The following is an 18,213-nucleotide window of genomic DNA, read 5'->3' as shown; positions in this document are numbered from 1 at the left end:
ATAGTTCATGGCATTTTCTTATTGATTAGACATTAATTTTTGAAACTCAAGTTTGATTAAGAAATGTATATTTAGTTAAGATTTATAGAATGATTAAATCATTGAAATGACTAAATTTTTTATTTTAAAGATAACAATTTGTTTACAAATTATATGAGTAAGGTTATTTGAGGAAGTTTAGTGAGTAAATTTAGTATTTGAAAATTTGATAAGAGGTGTAAAAAGCATAGAGGTCAAGTGAGCAAATTTAGAGGTTCCAATAGAAAAACTCAAACGTTTACTAATGTTCCACTCTAGTCTTTTCTCTCTAACATTCGGTCCACATTACAATTAAAGTCTAAAATTGGACAACAATCTCTCAAGGGTATTTAACCATAAAACTCCATTCCAAACTCATACAGTTAACTTCCTAAGCGGCAAGAGAGACGAGGAAATAGGTACATTTAGAGCCATGATCAGATTTCATAATTACCTCCAAGAAAGAGGGAGTTGGGGATAACATACCCTAATACTCTTTTTTTTTTCCATTAAATTCCAAAAAGATCCACTGCCTTTTATCAGTTTATGGTAGAGTACTGGGATATTTTTCTTTTTTTTTCCCTATCCAATAACAATTAGTTAACAATTATAAGCTTCCTTAAGAAGACTGAGTTGCTTCCTAAGAAGACTGAGTTGCTTCCTTGACATGGTTAATTGATTTGTTAAATGATAATGGTGCGGCCAAATGTCGGGAAAAAGCCACAGTCATTACCCACAACATGAGGATTAGGCCTGTTTGGAGGGAGACAACTCTACCTTCCATCTTCAATATCCACTCCAATATCTCCATAATCATATACTTTTATCTTGTGCAGTTGTGCCTCTGCTAGTACTACTGTGATTATTGCTTCATCCACCCAAGTCCCAACACAGCCAAGAAGATCGATCATGGTGGCACTGTCCACAGAAATTAATGATCGAAAAGTAGGCGGACCTCCTAATTATGCTGCTTTAGGGTTTTCCAAGCCGTTTTATACTCCTTGTAGGGTGGCTTCGTTTGGACACAATAATGGATATGGGTAAAAACTCTAAATAATACTTGAATTATTGCGAAATGTATTTTTTGGTATACACAATTTTTTTTTACCTCAAATGATACTTGAAGTATTGCACGCTACCAAATATAGTATCTCAATTAATTTTTCCGTTAAAGTCGCCTACGTGGCATGTATTTTTTAAATAAAAACTTCAAATGATATCCGAATTATAACAAAATATATTTTTTGGTACCTGTAATTTTTTTTTTTACCCCATATAGTACCTCAAGTATCACCCCCAATTTTTTTTGTTGATACAATTTTTAGCTAAAAATAAATAGTTAACTTGATGAAATATTATATTTTTTTATACTGAAACTTTATTATTTCAACCAATTTGTAACACTTCTTCCGATGAATGGATTTCATATTATGATGAAAAAAAATAGTAAAGGCGCAATACTTGAGATACTATTTGGGGTAAAAAAAATTACAGGTATCAAAAATAGATGCTACGTAGGCGATTTTAACGGAAAAGTTAACGGAGATACTATATTTGGTAACAGCGTAATACTGCAAGTACCATTTGGAGTAAAAAAAATTCGTAGGTACCAAAAAATACCTTTCACAATATTTCAGGTATCATTTGAAGTTTTTACTCATAATAGATTTCCTCCTACTTGAACAAATAATAATTCATGTATTTTGATTGCATTATCTTGGAACTTGGCTGCAAATCCAGCACAAACTCAGCAGTCCAAAGTTTGGACCGCACCACCCTTTATTCAAAAAAAAGTTTGGACACTTCAGACCATAAAAATATCTAAGATCAATTTCCTTTATGCAAATAGTTTACGAATTCGAATGATTGAACATGCATATTTTAAGTTCATTAAAACTGTGTATTTAATGAAGAGACGGACAATATGAGTTTCGACATTTAAAAAAAAAACTCTTCTAGCTAGAGGGCATTAACGTTTGATTCTTTAAGTGGTTGAACTAAACATACACAAGTTCAATGAGAAATGAAATTAGATAATTAGAGAAGGATATTATAGAAAATTAGGGTATAATTGAAGCGTGTTGATGAAAGTGGATCTGGATTCGTTGAAGTTACAGATTGAGAAATAATAGTTGAGCTAGCTAGCTAATAATGTGAGGACGTGCTTAGCACCTCCAAGTTTCAACGGACAAGAAAACGTGATTTGCACAATGTGATACGATCAAGTAAGGCTAAAGCCAACGCCTGTCCATGAATGGCACGAGAAATATTTATGATGAGAAAATGAGAACTGGTAAATTCAGAAGCTTCATCACCTAACACTTGAAAAAGGAACGGAAAGGGGCCATGTGTAATGTGCCCTCTTAAATTCTATGATAAGAATAATGGAATTGTAAAGTAGTGTCTACAACAATAACAACTAGTTTGAAAGGAAAATGATAATGCAGTGCCGATTAATTTGGTCTAGCAAAAGTCCTTATCATTCCCAACATTAGGTTCCACTCTAGGGAACACTCCCTTCAGTCCCTTGGCGACTTCCCGTTCATTTTCTCCTTTCCCTTTCTTTGGTTTTTCACTATCATATTTTCTGTTTGAAATAATCCACAAACACTAATATACGTTATCATCCCGTTAAATAAAAGTAAACAAGTAATCGAAACATGGTGAAAATAGATTGTGACGAATTTAGAAACTGTCGCAATATGTGATCTTAATGTTTGTCACATTTCATCGAACACCTATTTATATTTTAAAAAAGAAAGATTCGAGCATTTTGAAGTTGAAGTTGTATGGTTTTACTACATATTAATAAAATAAGTCTAACATTGCTTTGCTACTAATAGTTACACAATGTCAGGGACCCGTAACTCTAGTCACACTTTGTTACATTTCGTCCAGTAACTCCATTTTGTATTATGTATTATTGTAGAGATTATGAACCCTAATACCCTATATCTAAAAATCAAGCCTCGCGTATTATTCCCCAAAAAATATAATTTCATCAGAGGAATGAGGAATCTGTTGATGGTGAAGCCAAATAGTGGCCTAGTAGACACTGAAGTATTGTTTGTAAGGAATGGAAATAGGTGAGTGAATTAAGTGATTCAGAGTGAAAGTTCATCAAACAGAAAGAAAATGGTTGACGAGGTGATACCATATGGAATGGACTCAAGTGCCAAGTTGATATGGGACCTCCATGTCCAATTGACCCAAGCTTAGTTGCTATCAGACATTTAGACATATGTATAAGCTGGTGTGGATACCCTTCTGGGCCTTCTGTATTATGTGTTTTTCACCTACTTGCATATTGATTATAATTCCTCCATATACAGCCTCATTTTGAAGACATGGGACCATTATGAGTTTAATTAGGATTAGATGTATGGGACCAAAGGACCATCTAGGGCTTCATCAGTATTTTGCTATTGCTAATAAAGAGTTTAGAGACACCAACTTTGATAATACAAGTATATTTGCAAGCATTTGAGAGACGCATTTGGACCAAGGTAGGCTGTGTATATAAGGTTGTGTATTGCAACTTGCTTGCTTCGGTTTACCTAACATTAGGGGATCAAATCCTATCTTTCCCAAAATGGTTTTCCTCTTTTATTTAGTTTTTAGCAATAGCTGTATCTTTTTAGTCTTTTAGCACACCGTACATTAGGTGCATTACAAAATATTTGGTCAAACAATTTAAGAACGGAAATAATTGGCCCTTAATACTTTAAGAACAATTTCAATTAGAGGGGTTTGTGAATAGGAGTAGAAAATATAAATGATTAGATAAGGACCATTTTTCAGTTGCCGAAGGAGAAGCCCTCTTTGCTTAACTTCTGAGAAATGCTCATATAGCCAGTCTGGAACTCTGGATGGTCATGGTGATAGTTATGTGTAATCAAACACTTCATTTTCAATCAAACAATAAAATTTGAAAGGAGAGTGGTAGAGAGTAGAGACACCACAAGAAAATGTCATGGTAATGATCTACTCATTAGGTTTCTCAAGTTGAGTACACAAAAACCCCACATCAACCCAACCCACCAGTTATGAAGAAGATGTTTGTATATATTTTAACTTCAAAAATGCAAATAATTCTTGTGGATTGCGTTGATATATAGTAATGGAATGGGCCAATCCCTTTTTAATTTTCTCATGGTGGGTTGGCGTTGCTACACTTATTCTAGGGTGGTCAATAGAAATGAACCTACCCAATTTGTATGATCCTGCTTGAGTTTCAACGGTGGCATATGAGTTGTGTTTTAAATTTGGGACAGAGGAGGCAATGTGATATTCCTTGAGGGAGGCAACACCATATGGTGACCTAGTGCCAACACCTTAATTGTGGCCCCTCAATTTTTTTTGAGATAATGATGCTTCATAGGAATATGTTCTACAACTTGCAGTGACAAAAAAAATTTGAAGAATAGGATCAAATTTGAAGTGTACCTACTCCAGTGCTTTAGCAATTCTGAATCACTTTTGGCTCACAGAAGCACCGCACGTAATGTTTGAGTAATTTGAGCATCAATTTATCTCTGATGCTTAAAACAAAGTCTTGGTGCAGAACCTAGTATCAATATAGAACACTATGTAACTATCTGTCTCATTATGTCCAAAATGTTAATATTTGGTTTGGGCCTGGCAAATGTGTTTTGAAGGTTGGCCTAATGGTCCGCATATTTTTTTGATGCCAGTAGTTGACTTCAGCTCGCCAGTTCATCCTCCTCACCCAAAAAAAAAAAAATTCAGCTTCGCAGATCATGTTCTTGGTCAGGAATTGAAACACGGCAAAAAAAGCCCAAAGACAAAGCCCACCAACTAATCTGGGCCTTTCCCAACATTGGTTCTTGAGACTTGAAGCTCGATTTTGACAAGAGAGCGAGTGTTTGAGCATCAGTTTTAAAAAGCTCGAATTTTGGAAGCTTCATGGCTTTTTAACCAATCAGTTTCAATTCCAAATTTTTCTCATCATATGCTCACAAGGACCAAGCTCTAATTACATGAATCAATCATGGTCTATAGAAAAAACATAAATTGGGGTCAGATATTCAACCCTAATGCCATGTAAATTCCCAGATATTCATTTTCAATTGGTACATTTTCTGTGTTGAGTTTAAGACTTTGCTCAAATCAAGACCTCTCAAAATTAAGATGTAGAATCCTGTTATCATCAAGTCAGAGCTAGATAAAAGCAGATCCACTATCACTACCAATGCTAGAAAAGAAACAGAGACCCAGATCTGAATCACCAAATTCCACACAAAACCCCATCTTATTTCTATGGTCGTAAAACACTAATTCGATAAGCAGGTGGATAATATGAAAGATGAGATGTGGGGAAGATGATTGTTGAGGATTTCAATGGGTTAAAATGAAACTCAACTGCCCACCTTCCCCAAATGGATATTGCAGGGAAATCTTTCGGATCAGAGCGCATTGAGTAGCACTACGCCGATACACACAATCCCTGCTTTTGCTTATAACAATCCAATCCAATCCAATCGAATTATACATGCACAGAGCAACAATAAGAATCATCAAACTCAACATACAGAACAAAGGGCTAAGACGATGGCATAAAGAGGAGAGGAGAAGAGAAGACGGCCAGTTTTAATATGAGAACTGGTCAGTGAACAATTGTGTTATATAGGAGAAGAAACCCACGCTAGGGTTTTAGTCCGACTTTTGATTACTGAAATACCCTTTTAGTTTAATGGGTGGGTAAATGGGCCTCGTACTATTTTCTACAGAACGACCTTTAAGTGGCGACCCGGTTCAGGCCCAAATCTTCAGCTCATCTCTGTTACAAGGAGGAAGAACTATTCTTCAACTGATTTTGATTTTTATAATTTTAAACCATGGATGAATAATGTAGCTATCAGATTTGGTTTAGTCTTACAACCGACTGCATTCTACGATTGTATTCATTCTACACTCATGTTGAGCAATATGGTAAATAATCTAATTGACTTTGAGAGTGTAAAACTAATATCTACGTTGCGTCTACATTAGAGTTAACATCTACATTGCGTCTAAATTGTAACAAACTTACAATGTGAATATTTCTGCGAAGTTAATATGATTGAATGAAGCAAGCATTCTGCCATCACATGAATAAATGCAATACATTTATTTAAGAATGAATGCAAAAGTTTATCATAATCACAACAAATTTAAACTTAAAAAAGCATACTCAAGAGTGGAGTAACACGTGGGTAAATAAATACAAAGTGGGAGAACAATAAACAATCTTTGCACACCAATATAGTCATTGCTTCCGTCTCACTGTCAGCACATGGTTATTTTCAGCAACAACTCACACTGCCGGTTCAAATCCATAGCAGGAAGTACATGCAAGCCCCAAAATCTCAGAAAAAAATATGCATATGCAAACCATGATGTTAAAGTTTCCTATAGGCCCTGGTCAATCAGGTAATCTCCCAACCTTTCCACGATCATGTTACACTGTCCGGGTGTCAAAGGCTCATCATAAATACCTAAAATCATAGCCTGGCTGGTTTTCTTCACAGTAATGCCACCAGAACCCTGAACAGGAAATCAAAATCATAATCAAACTGCATTACTATAACATGAGTTATGGCATAACCAATCGCAGCATCAGAAAACACAATCAATGTGTATCAGAAGATGGTTTCAAATTTACACAGCTCTATCTATCAAAGGGACAGATTAATGCAATTGACAATCACCTGTTTGTTTCCTTTAGCGCGTGCATGTGAGATTATTATCAACAAGGAGTAATTAAGACAATACCATTTCCCAAATCCTTATAATAAGCATCAAATCAGAAGGAAGCAGAAAGATTGCAATAAAGTACTACAAGAATGGGATACAAATTTTCTTTGCTCTGAAGTCTAAACTACAAATGCAAGTTTTCGAAAGCATATTTTTTTTGCCCTCAAGTCTGAACTATGTACTCAACACTCATACAAATGATCAGTTGAAATCATGTAAAAATAGATGGTCAAACAAAGTGAGATGCTGAACAACACCCCCAAAGAACAGAACTAACCTATCAACCTGATCAACAATTACAGGATGAAAGCAAATGAACAAACCTTCTTTCCACGAATTACGGCTCCACTCTCCCCCTGAATAACCATGTACTTTGTGCCACCAAGGTGCAATCCAGTTGGGGCAAGAGACCCTGGCGCATCGAAATCTTTCATTATCGCTGCAACTTCTTCCGGCTTGAACTGCATATCAATAAGCAAATCAATCTCACTCCAAATCACCACCACGTCTTAAACTAAAATGTAGCATAATCATCAATATTCTAAACCATAATCATCAATGTCTTCGCTTAAATTTGCTTGTGAATCTAGAGTATTGTTCTACTTTTCCCCATCGAATACTTGAATCCTTACAAGAATCCACTTGTTCTCTCGGATCATATACACAGATCAAATTAAACAACATGGAACATATAGATAGTAACTAGTGAAACAATATAGTCATTAGAGAGAGTTGAAGAAGGAACCTGAGGGAAGCTTGAGCTCTGAGCCCACACACTACCGTCATGACCGACGATGGCCGCGGCGGTCAGGTGGTGGCCGTCGACGTCGCACATCAAGTGATCATCCACGTACGCCTGCCACGACATTTCTCCGGTTCAATCCTCACCGTCCAATCTTCTTTTTCCGGTTTGATTCTGAACCTCTCTACTTAGGCTTGTTTAAAGGGCAAGCGCTTATATACGAAAAGGAGCGAGTCCGGTTGGGTTTGGGTTGGTCCCAGCGAACATGACTGACCTGCATGATGAGTGCCCTTCACGTTCCGGCTGTGCCCGCGTTTGGTCACGTGGAACCCACGTAACAGTTAACTTGTCAGATTCCTAGTTAAAGAGTATACTTGCAGTAGAAGTATCAAAGTACTAAGCTGCAGCTTTCCCCCACATTTTACTCTGTTTTGTTACCCTCTAATTTTCTCGACGATTATCCCCGCTGTATCACCAGTCGACCTGTTTATGCTAGTGATGCTAACTGATTGCCGCATTGTGCAGAAGGTTAATTCTTGCTGAGCTAAATTTGAGTTTCATATGGTCAAGATCGTCCTGTATTGTGGTTATGATTCTGAAATATATCCAAAAGCACCTTGTCCAGCCCAGATAACATCGTCCGAGATGTGTTTCCATCATATCATTAGATGGTTCAGATCTAACTTAATGAGGGTAAAAGCACACTAGTACAGAACAGAAACACTCAACCAACCAAGAGATTCAATAAGCTTTAAGATAGTTGATTATGGTACTCTAATATTAACTGTAACATTGTCCACAAAATTTAGTAGTTACATGTACAAGCCTAAGAGGTAACAATGATGATAGTCGAAGAGAAATTAAGAGGGGTGATTCTGTAATCTTCTTGACCAGGTTGTACGCAACACCATCTAATCTTCCTCCAAAAGAGGTTCATCTGCACCAATAAAAGAAGGGTGTGAGCTCAATGCTAGTTTGGCATGCTTGGAATTCCTCGAATCAAAAGTATTGCAGTGCAAGAAGAAACACTGAATGCGTTTTGCTAAAAGAAAAATTCTCACCATCACCATCGTCTGCATTAAAATCATCCTCATCGTCATCAAAGTCTATGTTCTGCAAGATCAAAGTAAACTCGAGTAGTTGTGAACATAACTCAACAGTGTGACAAATATAAATGAATGGCAATCTCACGGTGAACATAAAGAAAACATAACCAACCACCACATTGAAGTGGTTTCATATTTAAAAATGCAAGAAAGGAAAACTAATGTTCATATATAGTCAGTTCATTTTTATTTTTCATTATATCCACTCTCAGGTTAATGAATTCAAGCAGTTAAAATTTCTTTTTATTCTCATAGAAACTCCTATAGTCAACTGACCCTAAAGAAAGAGTCCAAGAGGTCTCTCGAAGGTCAGTATCACCCAACAATGTAGAAATGGGTTCAGTTCATTATGATCTTCTTAGAAAAATTACATAATTAATATAGCATCCATAGCCGAGGTCATTTCATATCATCATTTACCACTTATACTATTGGCTTTCAGCCTTTCAGTCATAATACCGCATTTGGAAAAGCAAGGTACCATCGTATATCATGACCTAAATCAATTGAATTTCAAGGCCCAAAGAACATATAAGATCCAAATTTTCTGTATAAACCTGAGCATAATCATCATCACTAGGGTCCTCATCTTCCTCCTCTTCCGCATCCGCATCTTCATCCTCTTCCTCATCATTTTCACCTTCTTTCTGTTTCTTTGCATCCTACAGACAACAAAGATGATTGTCAAGGAATGAATACAAAATGATTAAACTGCAACTACAAATAATAACATCTTCAAAATTTCGTTTGGATTGGTTCCATAGATGTTACAGTAATCTATCATACAAACTATTGCAGTAAGTGAGAGAAATAAAGACTTCTCATACCGAATTCTGTTCTCGCTTTTCAATTTGATTCCAGTATATCTCAGAGTTCTTTTCTGTCAAAGTCACGATAACCAAACTGATAAGTACATCCCCATAGACATAAAAATTAAAAAAGTAAAAAATAAATAAACAAAGCATTCAGTCTCATGGTACCTGAGTTCCGTTTGTCCCATTTAACATTTTCTCTGCTCACCTGCCGCACATTTGAACCTGAAATTCCATTGCATTGATGAGCATGTGAAACGCAAAAATAAAGCACAAAACCACTGTACAACATTGGTATTCGATACCATCCCCTATTTCTTATGGTGTTCACATTACAAACCTCTAGTCAGTTCTCTAGGAAACATACTGGGCACCAAATACTGTGAGAAAGAATCAATTTCTCTCTTAGCCTTTCGCTTGGTTCTCTCAGATATTTCAACATCCTTGTCTTGTCTATCTGAAACCGCAAGTTGAAGAATTGTATGATTTGAAAAATACAAGTGAAAAAATGGTAACAGATAACTTAGAAACAAGATTATAGTTTCCACTAATAACAACAAATATATTGTTAAGGATACATATGTTGGATACAAAGTGACTATAAAATGAATCAACTTACAAACTTTATAAAACTTCTAAAACTTTTTATGACAGTCTGACAATTTTCGTTGATGTTTTATTGCATATTAGTCAGAAACACGGTTTTGGGACTGATGGGTGCACTTGTTGTTGCAATCAAAAATATAAACATAAGTGAGATAATTTCAGATTGTCAATAAATATGTATTTCTATCTGGGCACAGCCATTGATTTATAGGTCATTTAGGAACTATGTGAACATACTGGGCACAGAAATAGTGCTACAAGTTGCTATTTGTATAACACGCATGGTTTCCTATGTATTAACAAAAGGAAAATTCGTGCTGAAATATCAATCTAATTAACATAATTCTGTTACCATACGAACTGATAAAAAAATACAAAACAAGGAATCAGTACATAACACTAACCAGTCTTGTCAAGATTATATTCGGATTTCATTAGCCAATTCAGAGTATCTCTGATTAATGTTTCTTCCTCCTTCAAACCTTTGTTTTTCTTTTGATCTAGCTCAGACAAAATACCTCCGGCATCAGGTAAATGAATATCCTGCAAGACAAGTCTCACATTGGATATGAAAAGTAGTAGTGGAGCCAACAAGCAATTATGTATGAGTTAATATCTAATGAAATCCTAGGAAACTGAATCCACAATGAAGATTAACGACAGTAAGATTCCTACACCCATTTTAATAAAAACAGAAATAGAAGATACTGGATATGATCAAGACATCAAATTCATATTCTCTGTAAAATGTAAGCATGTAAACATAATATATGAACTAATTATAAAAACATCTTATAAGTCATCCATTACCAAATAAGAGACGTCATTAGAAATTAGCATACAAATCAGTAAAAAGAAAAGAAAAAAAAACTAATTCAAAATGAAGGAAAATCAGGATCAAGAATTAATTGTAGCTTGGCAACTTCGTGCTAAAGCCAAAACTGTAGAAACATAAACTCACAGGAAATGGCACAAAGGGCTCTTCCTTAGCATAGTTACCATGTCCAAATCCTCCACGACCTCTATATGCCATTTATCTTCTGATGCAAAAAGCAAACAGGAATTACTCAACGAATATAAATTCCAAACGCCAAAGTGGCACCTCAAATTATCAGAAAAATAATACAAACACAAAAACTATCAAAGCATCACACCCTCTTATTTGACATGAAATGAGTTTTCTGTAAAGAATCGTTGAAACAACATTGCCAACTTAACCTCCTTTCTGTTGCAGAACATTACCTATTAGAGCTAATCTGAAGCAAACATATAGTAAATGACGATTAGAGAATATGAATATCAACCAATTCACGCACGTTTGAAAGCCCTGAGTAAAAAAAAAATGTAAAGAAAATGGGCCAACCAATGACTTTGCTTAGAATCTTTTAGCTAGTAATGAAATTTCATGCCATTTCGTTTCTGCTGTTTAGTCCTCTATAGTTTTCTCACTGCATCAAAACTCAGTGACCCTCACCCAACTCACAATTCCAAATTTCATGCCAGCAACAGCTGGAGATTTATATCAATGCCTTTTTTAATCCAAGTTCAATATCACACATTAGTTCTGTAAACATGAGTATACCAAGTAGCAAACTAGATTTCACAGTTTCATCAAATCCAAGCATATATCAAGAAATTTCATCATGACAATCCTAGAATCAACAACTAATTTGGAGCATTTAAAGAAACAGAACGATAAAATAGAAGTTACATAACCGAATAAGGAGGCTGGTGTAATGAAAAAAACAAAACCCAGAATTTAGTACTCACGGTCTTTGAGGTGTGTGTGACGGTGGTGCTGGTAAACTATATACCTGCCGCCGGACAGAGAAGTTTAGAGGGTTTATGTATGCGCAGTAGGCCTGGCAACGTGCGGGTTCTTAACGGGCCGACCCGGTAAGAACCCGTTAGCTTAACGGGTTTCGCGGGCTAAACCCGGCAGGTTTGCGGGTTATCCGTTTGAACCAGTTAAGACTTATGTATATAATTTTTTTTCTCAAATCATCTCTTTGTACATTTCCTATTGCATCCTCTCCTCTTTCCTTTGTAGATATAAATTGGGACTCATCATTTATACTCATCTACCAAAAAAAAAAAAACATACAGAGATTAATCAAATTCTCAAGACAAAAAGATGAACAAGTTTTAACATACATGAAACACTTCATTCTGGTCTGGTAGCCACTGGTGGGCGTTGTCCTACTTTGGTTTTAATGCATTAGTTCTTACCGTGTGAGTAAAGAAGCCCTACACCGACCACAAATCTGGTCCACAACATCCCAACTTAGCAGAAGCCAAAGAAAACTAGTGCTAACAGTCTACTGCTCTTACCAAGCAACATAGTTAACAATCAAAATCGCAAACCGAGTACGCATTAGCAATCCAGTACACAAAAGCATCGAAGATTGAAACCGATTGATTCCAATTCGAATCGATCACAAATGAAACAGTTACCAAACAAAATCAATAACTCACGGATTCTAAAGTTCGAGAATGAACAAAAACTAAGCAACGAATCTGGATCAAACATTCAGATCACAGCACGAGACTGATACAAAGTGGCACCACCATAGAAAACAAACCGAGAATTTGAACTCACCCCGAGTTGATGAATGGACTCGGTGGGACAGCGAGTCGGTGATCAATCCGAGTCAATAAGAAACACAAGTAGAAGAAGAAGAAGCAGAGCGCGGCCACCAAACCCAAATCCCAATAAGCACTTCAGAACCCAATCCCAGCTCAGAATCTCTCACTCTGAAATTGTGGGTTTGGATGAAGAAGAGAGAGATGGAGTCATGGAGTCTACGAGAGAGGCAGAGAGCGGATTGCTGAAAGAAAGAGGCAGAGTTGCTGAAGCGGCGTAGAAAGGGTTTTGATTTTCAGAAATAACTTAACGTGTTCCAACGGGCCTAACGGGTTTTTCGCGTGCGGGCTTTTTTCAGCCCGAATTAATAATTGAGCGGGTTCGTGCGGGTTTGCAGGTTGCGGGTTTAAATGTGAGGCTTAATGCGGAGCAATATAACCCGTTTTATATTCCGGGCGGGTCGGGTATTGGGTTTAGGAGAGGTTTTGTTTTTTGTTGGGTCTTGAACTTGGGCTTATGTTGAGGTGGCCTCATGTAGGATGTAAATTAGGGAAAGGTGCAAGTGTAACCAAAGGATTGGAGATCCTTTTTTTTCGATAAGGATTGGAGATCTTGGTTCATGTTATAAGAATTGCTGTAAAGAACTCCCAAAGGGATACAATTGTCTCAAACCCTATATTGGAAGCTTTATACACATTTTACTGTAAATGGGACATGTTAAAAAAATATTTGATCTATATATGAGATGATGGGAACCATTTGAGTAGGACGGTCGTATCACGAGAATGACGAGACACGGTTTAATCATGTTAAAATATATTTGATCTATATATGAGATGATGAGAACCATTTCAGTAGGATGGTCGTATCATAAGACACAGTTTAATTAGTTACGTGATAACGCCAAGGATATTTTAGAGAAATGTTTAGCATGTCACTTATATGACAATGTACTTTGATTGTGAAACAATGAAACGAGTTTTAATTGGTGGAATAGAAATGTCATATAATACATTCACTATACCAAAGCTTACTTGTCATGTGAACTATATACATTTCGAATAATGGTTGAAGTAACGAACAATTGATATTGCAAAACAGCAAAAGGAAGCATGCATTGGACTTCAAATTATAACAATTTGATCCATAAGAATGTATATATACTATAATACGTTTTTTCCATTACTATATTATGATAAACTATGTGCTAGAAATGTAGTCTCCGTTTGAGATTGATTCTAAAATTAGTAAAAGCACTTTCAAACTAGTAAAAATGCTTTCAACAGGGTTCAACAAAAATAGGTAGGAGTCTTTTTTGGTCATAAAATCATTTTGATACCTGGGCTTTTAAGAAGCACAAGATATACTTAGCATCCTGAATGAAGTACTTAAAATGTTTCTATGTGCTTATTATAAAATTGATTTCCCTGAAAGCCCTACTTAACGAGAGCAATCAAAAAATAAAAACCAAACTTTACTTCTAATGCTAAACCAGCCTTTTTCAATTTGGTCTATTATCCCCCAGCTAAAATACTGAAAATACAGAGAAGAAGAAATATATAGGTCAATCACCAGAAATGTACGAGCCCTATCGCTCTCTCTGGTTTGAAAACATACATGAAAAGAAGGTTGGTTTTTGTTGTTTTCTGAGCAGAGCAGAGCAGTAAATGAAGAGACATATCTCATCATTACAAATATTTTGGTATCATCAATACCACTCCTTCTGCAAGAAGCAACTTCCACTCCTCCGATCTTCACCGTCCGATATATTACACCCCACTTCACTTCACTATCACCACTCTTACTTAAACCCCTCATCCAGGTCTGAAGATTTCTGATTCTTCCTTCTCTCTCTGAAAAAACCTTTGAGACAAAGACATCATGTTTCTTCAACCTCCAAGACAACCATACTTAATCCCCCAACCATTCTTTCCCAGCCATTTTTATTACCAAAACTATGATCAAGTCCTTCAACCCTATTTCGTGAACCCTTCTCAGGCTCAAATCTACGTCTGTGATCCATTCATCTATCATGTCTTTCCAACATATTATTTTCAGCGGCCGCCAAACCCACCCATAAACCCTAGAGTGCTTCCTCAGCCTCGAAGAAATACTTGCCTTAAGCCAAAGAGGAACATCGCTGCTACTACTTCTGGCGTTCGGAAATGGGTGCTAAAAAGGAGAGATGAGCAAGCTTCTACCTCTATTAGGACTAGAAATGTTCGGGAGGGTTCTTCTGTAATTCCATTTCCAAAAAGTCCTTATCAGCAAATAACTTCGACTACGACAACCATCATGATCAAGAACATCCCAAATCAGTTTGGGTACTCAACCTTTTGGCTCTAGATGATTTAGTAACCATTCTGGTTCTTTCTTTTAAGTAGTTGTCTGCAGTACAAAATACCCAGTCCATGTCTAGTTCATTTCTCAAAGTTCTTACTTTTTCTGCAACTTTTGACTTCTGACCCAATGTGTTTGTATATGATATGCCCTTTTCTTAGGTCTTGGATTTTTATTATTAAAAACTTTGTTTTAATTTACTTTGCAGGAGGAGTGATCTACTAAGTATGTTGAAAGATCATTGCTTGGATGAGAACTTAAACGCCGTGTTGCGGTCTGAGCCCAAGGAAAAATCCGAGTTTGATTTTCTCTACTTGCCTATGGATTTCAAGTAAGTGATCAGGTTTACGGACTTATTATTATTCTTGTTTCATTTGTGCTTATGCCTGTGATCTGTGTCTGATTGAATATTATCATGGATGAAAATTTCTTTTCTGTATTTATTCTGTTTGTTTTCTGTTAGGAAGTTTTGGGAAAAAGAGAGGATCTCCAACCTGGGATATGCTTTCGTAAATTTTACCTCCTCTAGTGCTGCACTCAGATTCTATAAGCAATATCACAAATTTGAGTGGCCAGTGCCGAAAAACAAAAAGATATGTGAGGTTACTTGCGCCAAAACCCAGGTCAATTAATCAAATGCAGTTTGTGAAATTTGGAACTTTCTCCCACTTTTAGAAAATGTTTTTTCAGTTCTGGAATTTCAGGTATTGAGTATTCTTTTGGGTTGTGGCATTGTAGGGCAAGGAAGCTTTAACCAGGAAATTCAAGAACAAGATATTTTGGTGTCACAGCAATGAGTACTTGCCGGTGATTTTAGCACCTCCCTGTGATGGTGTTAAGAACTCCGGTCTTGTAATGGTCGGAAAACTTGCCGGGCAACCAAAGATTCTGAAGAAGAAATGAGCTGGCTAGTGAATTCAGTTGTTTAAGAACACTTCTTAATTTGTGTTGAATTATTTGTATGTATGTTACTTACAAGTTCAGCATCATGCAGGAGCATCAAGTTTTCACAATCACCTTTAAATTTATGAATTCCAAGCTGAATTCTTAAAAGGGGTTCTTTTTAGTTTTCATGCTAAAAGGTGTTAATCTTTTCATGAGGTGAAACTTTGAGCCAATTCATTGTGGTATCCCATCAAACATCCATAATTATCATTCCTCTATAGAAGGAATGTAAAGCTCAGTGAACCAAACTTGGCTAACACAATTTGGGGTCTGGTGCCACAATTGGGGATGGAAACATGGGTTCAGAGTGTTTCAGTGTTTGTATATTTATTAAAAGGTAGAAAAAGAGACATGAAATAGACCGGCAGATATTTTTTTGTGGCAATAAGTCTGGTAGATTTCTAAGCATCAATTTGTAGCCACCAAATGGATAATTGGAGGTAGAAATGTCATTTACCTACCAAAATTGCCCAAATATGTAAGAGTTGGAATTGAGACATTAATAGGAGTTTTACGTACCCTTCATGAAGGTCATAATAATTATCTATAAGCACTGGTAAAAAAATCATTGGTAAAAAAATCATTGGAAGAGTTAATGCAGTTTCAATTACAGGAAAGGAAGAGTGACATTCGACTTCGAGTAAGGTATAATGTTTCCATAGAAAGAATATATCTCTCAGAAAGAAAATAAAAATGATATGACCTCCACCCAAAAATGCAGTACTGCTGGTGATGATGAACGTTCAATACACATGGTTGAAGAACCTTTTTTTTTTTTTTGGTTGAGGAAACCTTTTTTGTACGTGATTGTGATGGATTATGTAATACTAGCGGGTGAGCCGATGAAAATTAGGTGCTTGGTTATTCTAATCATTTTGGAAATAGTTTATTCAAAATTGATAAATCTAAATAGCTAATGACTTTGACCTCTACCTAATCCCTTAATTAAGATGGTAAGTTTTTAATTCAATCATATCGCCTCGTACGAAACAAAAACAAAAAATTACAAGTATTGTATACAAATTTCAAATTTCTGACCAAAATATATGTCAATTATTTTTTTTTAAATGAAGGCAGGCAGAGCCAATATATATTGATCAAAAGCCAGAATGATCCTTACATACCATTTCCCTGTTGTCATCTATAGACAGACAAGAAGATATGTTAGTACTCATAGTGGTACATAAAACTAGGTAACTCATTTAACATTAAATACATTAAAATAGCACGAATCCTCCATTAGTACTACTCCGAAAAGATTCGTTAGAGGCATGAAAATGCGTAGCTCCCTAAATAACTTAAGGAATCAATGAAAATAAACTAAACTACTCATCTAAAGTTCCCAAACAAAGGGAAATAAAATAAAGAAACTAACCAACACTACAGGCCTAGGGCAAAGACCCCAGCCCAAATTACCAAACCTAAAGACAATTAAGCCTTAAGCCCAACGAGGCCTAACTTCACCCAATCCCCATAGCCTGCATTACACACCCACGAAACAGCCGCCACGATCCGCCGCAAGACCTTGCCACACTAACCCGTGCGCCGCCGTCCAGCTTTAGAAAAGACCACTTCACGCTGCCATCAACAGGACAAATATAATTGACATATTTGTTAAAATGTGGCTATAATAATAGATGTGATAAGTACGTTGGAGTTTAGTGCCCGAATACTTTTAAAAGTCATTGATCAACACTTACTTGCAATTTTTAAATGAATTAAAAATAAGAAGTGACGTAAACTAAAATAATCCTATGTCTCTTATTAGGCACAATCAGTGATGTTCCCCTGGTCAGCTGCTGACCAGGGGAACGGGACCGTAGGCACAATAGGCCCTCAAGTTAATCGTAACTTTAGGGCCTGTCGTGCATAATATTGTTAGTTTGAGGGCCTATTGTGTCTAATACAAATATACAATAGAGCCCCCACACTATTATTCATATTAAACACAATAGACCCTCAAATCAATTTTATGCACGGGCCCTAACCCTAACCTATTATTAACTTGAGTAGGCCTGGGCTCGGTGCGGTTCGGTTCGGTTTGGGCTTGAAACCGCAACCGCACCGCATTATTCGGTTGCTTCATTTTACAAACCGCAACCGCTTTTTACATTGTTTGGACTGCATTTTCGGTTGCACCGATTTACCGGTGCGGTGCGGTGCGGTTTGCACCCAAAACCGCATATTAAAACATGCAACCAAAACCTGGAAATTTGAAAACCTGCAGACTTGAAAAAAAAGTGGTGCAAAAGAGAGCCAAATTACACTAGTACAAAGCATATTAAAGGCTTGCTAATACACTCA

At 36.4% G+C, this 18,213-nt stretch overlaps 3 protein-coding genes and 2 non-coding genes across 11 annotated transcripts; 1 reads left to right on the top strand and 4 right to left on the bottom strand.

Moving 5' to 3' along the window:
- Window positions 1–4,905: 4,905 nt before the first annotated feature.
- Window positions 4,906–4,996, bottom strand: LOC133741627 (small nucleolar RNA SNORD36). Its single transcript, XR_009862063.1, has one exon. It is a non-coding gene; the product is annotated as a small nucleolar RNA SNORD36 (small nucleolar RNA).
- A 351-nt stretch (window positions 4,997–5,347) lies between these two features.
- Window positions 5,348–5,492, bottom strand: LOC133741599 (small nucleolar RNA snoR135). The gene has a single exon (XR_009862043.1). It is a non-coding gene; the product is annotated as a small nucleolar RNA snoR135 (small nucleolar RNA).
- A 637-nt stretch (window positions 5,493–6,129) lies between these two features.
- Window positions 6,130–7,717, bottom strand: LOC133738239 (profilin-3). Its single transcript, XM_062165712.1, has 3 exons — window positions 7,520–7,717; window positions 7,098–7,235; window positions 6,130–6,564 (listed from the first exon to the last, which is right to left on the bottom strand). The coding sequence occupies exons 1-3, from the start codon at window positions 7,640–7,642 to the stop codon at window positions 6,430–6,432; spliced, it is 396 nt and encodes a 131-aa protein (XP_062021696.1). The 5' UTR covers window positions 7,643–7,717; the 3' UTR covers window positions 6,130–6,429.
- Window positions 7,718–8,261: 544 nt separating this feature from the next.
- LOC133738238 (phosphopantothenoylcysteine decarboxylase subunit SIS2) lies at window positions 8,262–12,915 on the bottom strand. 7 transcript variants are annotated; one of them, XM_062165704.1, is made up of 10 exons: window positions 12,640–12,915; window positions 11,195–11,296; window positions 11,002–11,080; window positions 10,445–10,583; window positions 9,775–9,891; window positions 9,603–9,659; window positions 9,450–9,502; window positions 9,180–9,284; window positions 8,578–8,629; window positions 8,262–8,453 (listed from the first exon to the last, which is right to left on the bottom strand). In XM_062165704.1, exons 3-10 carry the CDS (start codon window positions 11,071–11,073, stop codon window positions 8,428–8,430), a joined length of 621 nt encoding a protein of 206 aa, XP_062021688.1. In that variant the 5' UTR covers window positions 11,074–11,080; window positions 11,195–11,296; window positions 12,640–12,915; the 3' UTR covers window positions 8,262–8,427. The 7 variants fall into 7 exon arrangements, with proteins under 7 accessions (XP_062021688.1, XP_062021691.1, XP_062021695.1 ...); XM_062165707.1 differs by having other exon boundaries at window positions 11,002–11,077; XM_062165711.1 differs by having other exon boundaries at window positions 11,002–11,077; window positions 11,283–11,296.
- A 1,894-nt stretch (window positions 12,916–14,809) lies between these two features.
- Window positions 14,810–15,867, top strand: LOC133737848 (protein terminal ear1 homolog). Its single transcript, XM_062165329.1, has 4 exons — window positions 14,810–14,862; window positions 15,173–15,295; window positions 15,428–15,587; window positions 15,703–15,867. The coding sequence occupies exons 1-4, from the start codon at window positions 14,810–14,812 to the stop codon at window positions 15,865–15,867; spliced, it is 501 nt and encodes a 166-aa protein (XP_062021313.1).
- Window positions 15,868–18,213: the final 2,346 nt, after the last annotated feature.

The sequence above is a fragment of the Rosa rugosa genome, chromosome 3, assembly GCF_958449725.1.
Source record: "Rosa rugosa chromosome 3, drRosRugo1.1, whole genome shotgun sequence".
In the NCBI taxonomy this organism is placed as follows: domain Eukaryota; kingdom Viridiplantae; phylum Streptophyta; class Magnoliopsida; order Rosales; family Rosaceae; genus Rosa; species Rosa rugosa.
Note: the sequence above shows the minus strand (reverse complement) of the source record. Positions and strands in the feature narration are given on the sequence as shown.

Bases quoted from the DNA above. Each gene is read 5' to 3' on its own strand.
- LOC133738239 (XM_062165712.1), bottom strand. From the start codon at position 7,642: ATGTCGTGGCAGGCGTACGTGGATGATCACTTGATGTGCGACGTCGAC. The intron at 7,236-7,519 runs GTTCCTTCTTCA...ATTGATATGCAG, and splicing joins AGAGCTCAAGCTTCCCTCAG to TTCAAGCCGGAAGAAGTTGC. The intron at 6,565-7,097 runs GTTTGTTCATTT...TTTCCTGTTCAG, and splicing joins CCGTAATTCGTGGAAAGAAG to GGTTCTGGTGGCATTACTGT.
- LOC133738238 (XM_062165704.1), bottom strand. From the start codon at position 11,073: ATGGCATATAGAGGTCGTGGAGGATTTGGACATGGTAACTATGCTAAG. The intron at 9,892-10,444 runs GTTAGTGTTATG...TTGCGGTTTCAG, and splicing joins ATATAATCTTGACAAGACTG to ATAGACAAGACAAGGATGTT. The intron at 8,454-8,577 runs GTGAGAATTTTT...TTATTGGTGCAG, and splicing joins TAATGCAGACGATGGTGATG to ATGAACCTCTTTTGGAGGAA.
- LOC133737848 (XM_062165329.1), top strand. From the start codon at position 14,810: ATGAGCAAGCTTCTACCTCTATTAGGACTAGAAATGTTCGGGAGGGTT. The intron at 14,863-15,172 runs GTAATTCCATTT...TTTACTTTGCAG, and splicing joins ATGTTCGGGAGGGTTCTTCT to GAGGAGTGATCTACTAAGTA. The intron at 15,296-15,427 runs GTAAGTGATCAG...GTTTTCTGTTAG, and splicing joins TACTTGCCTATGGATTTCAA to GAAGTTTTGGGAAAAAGAGA.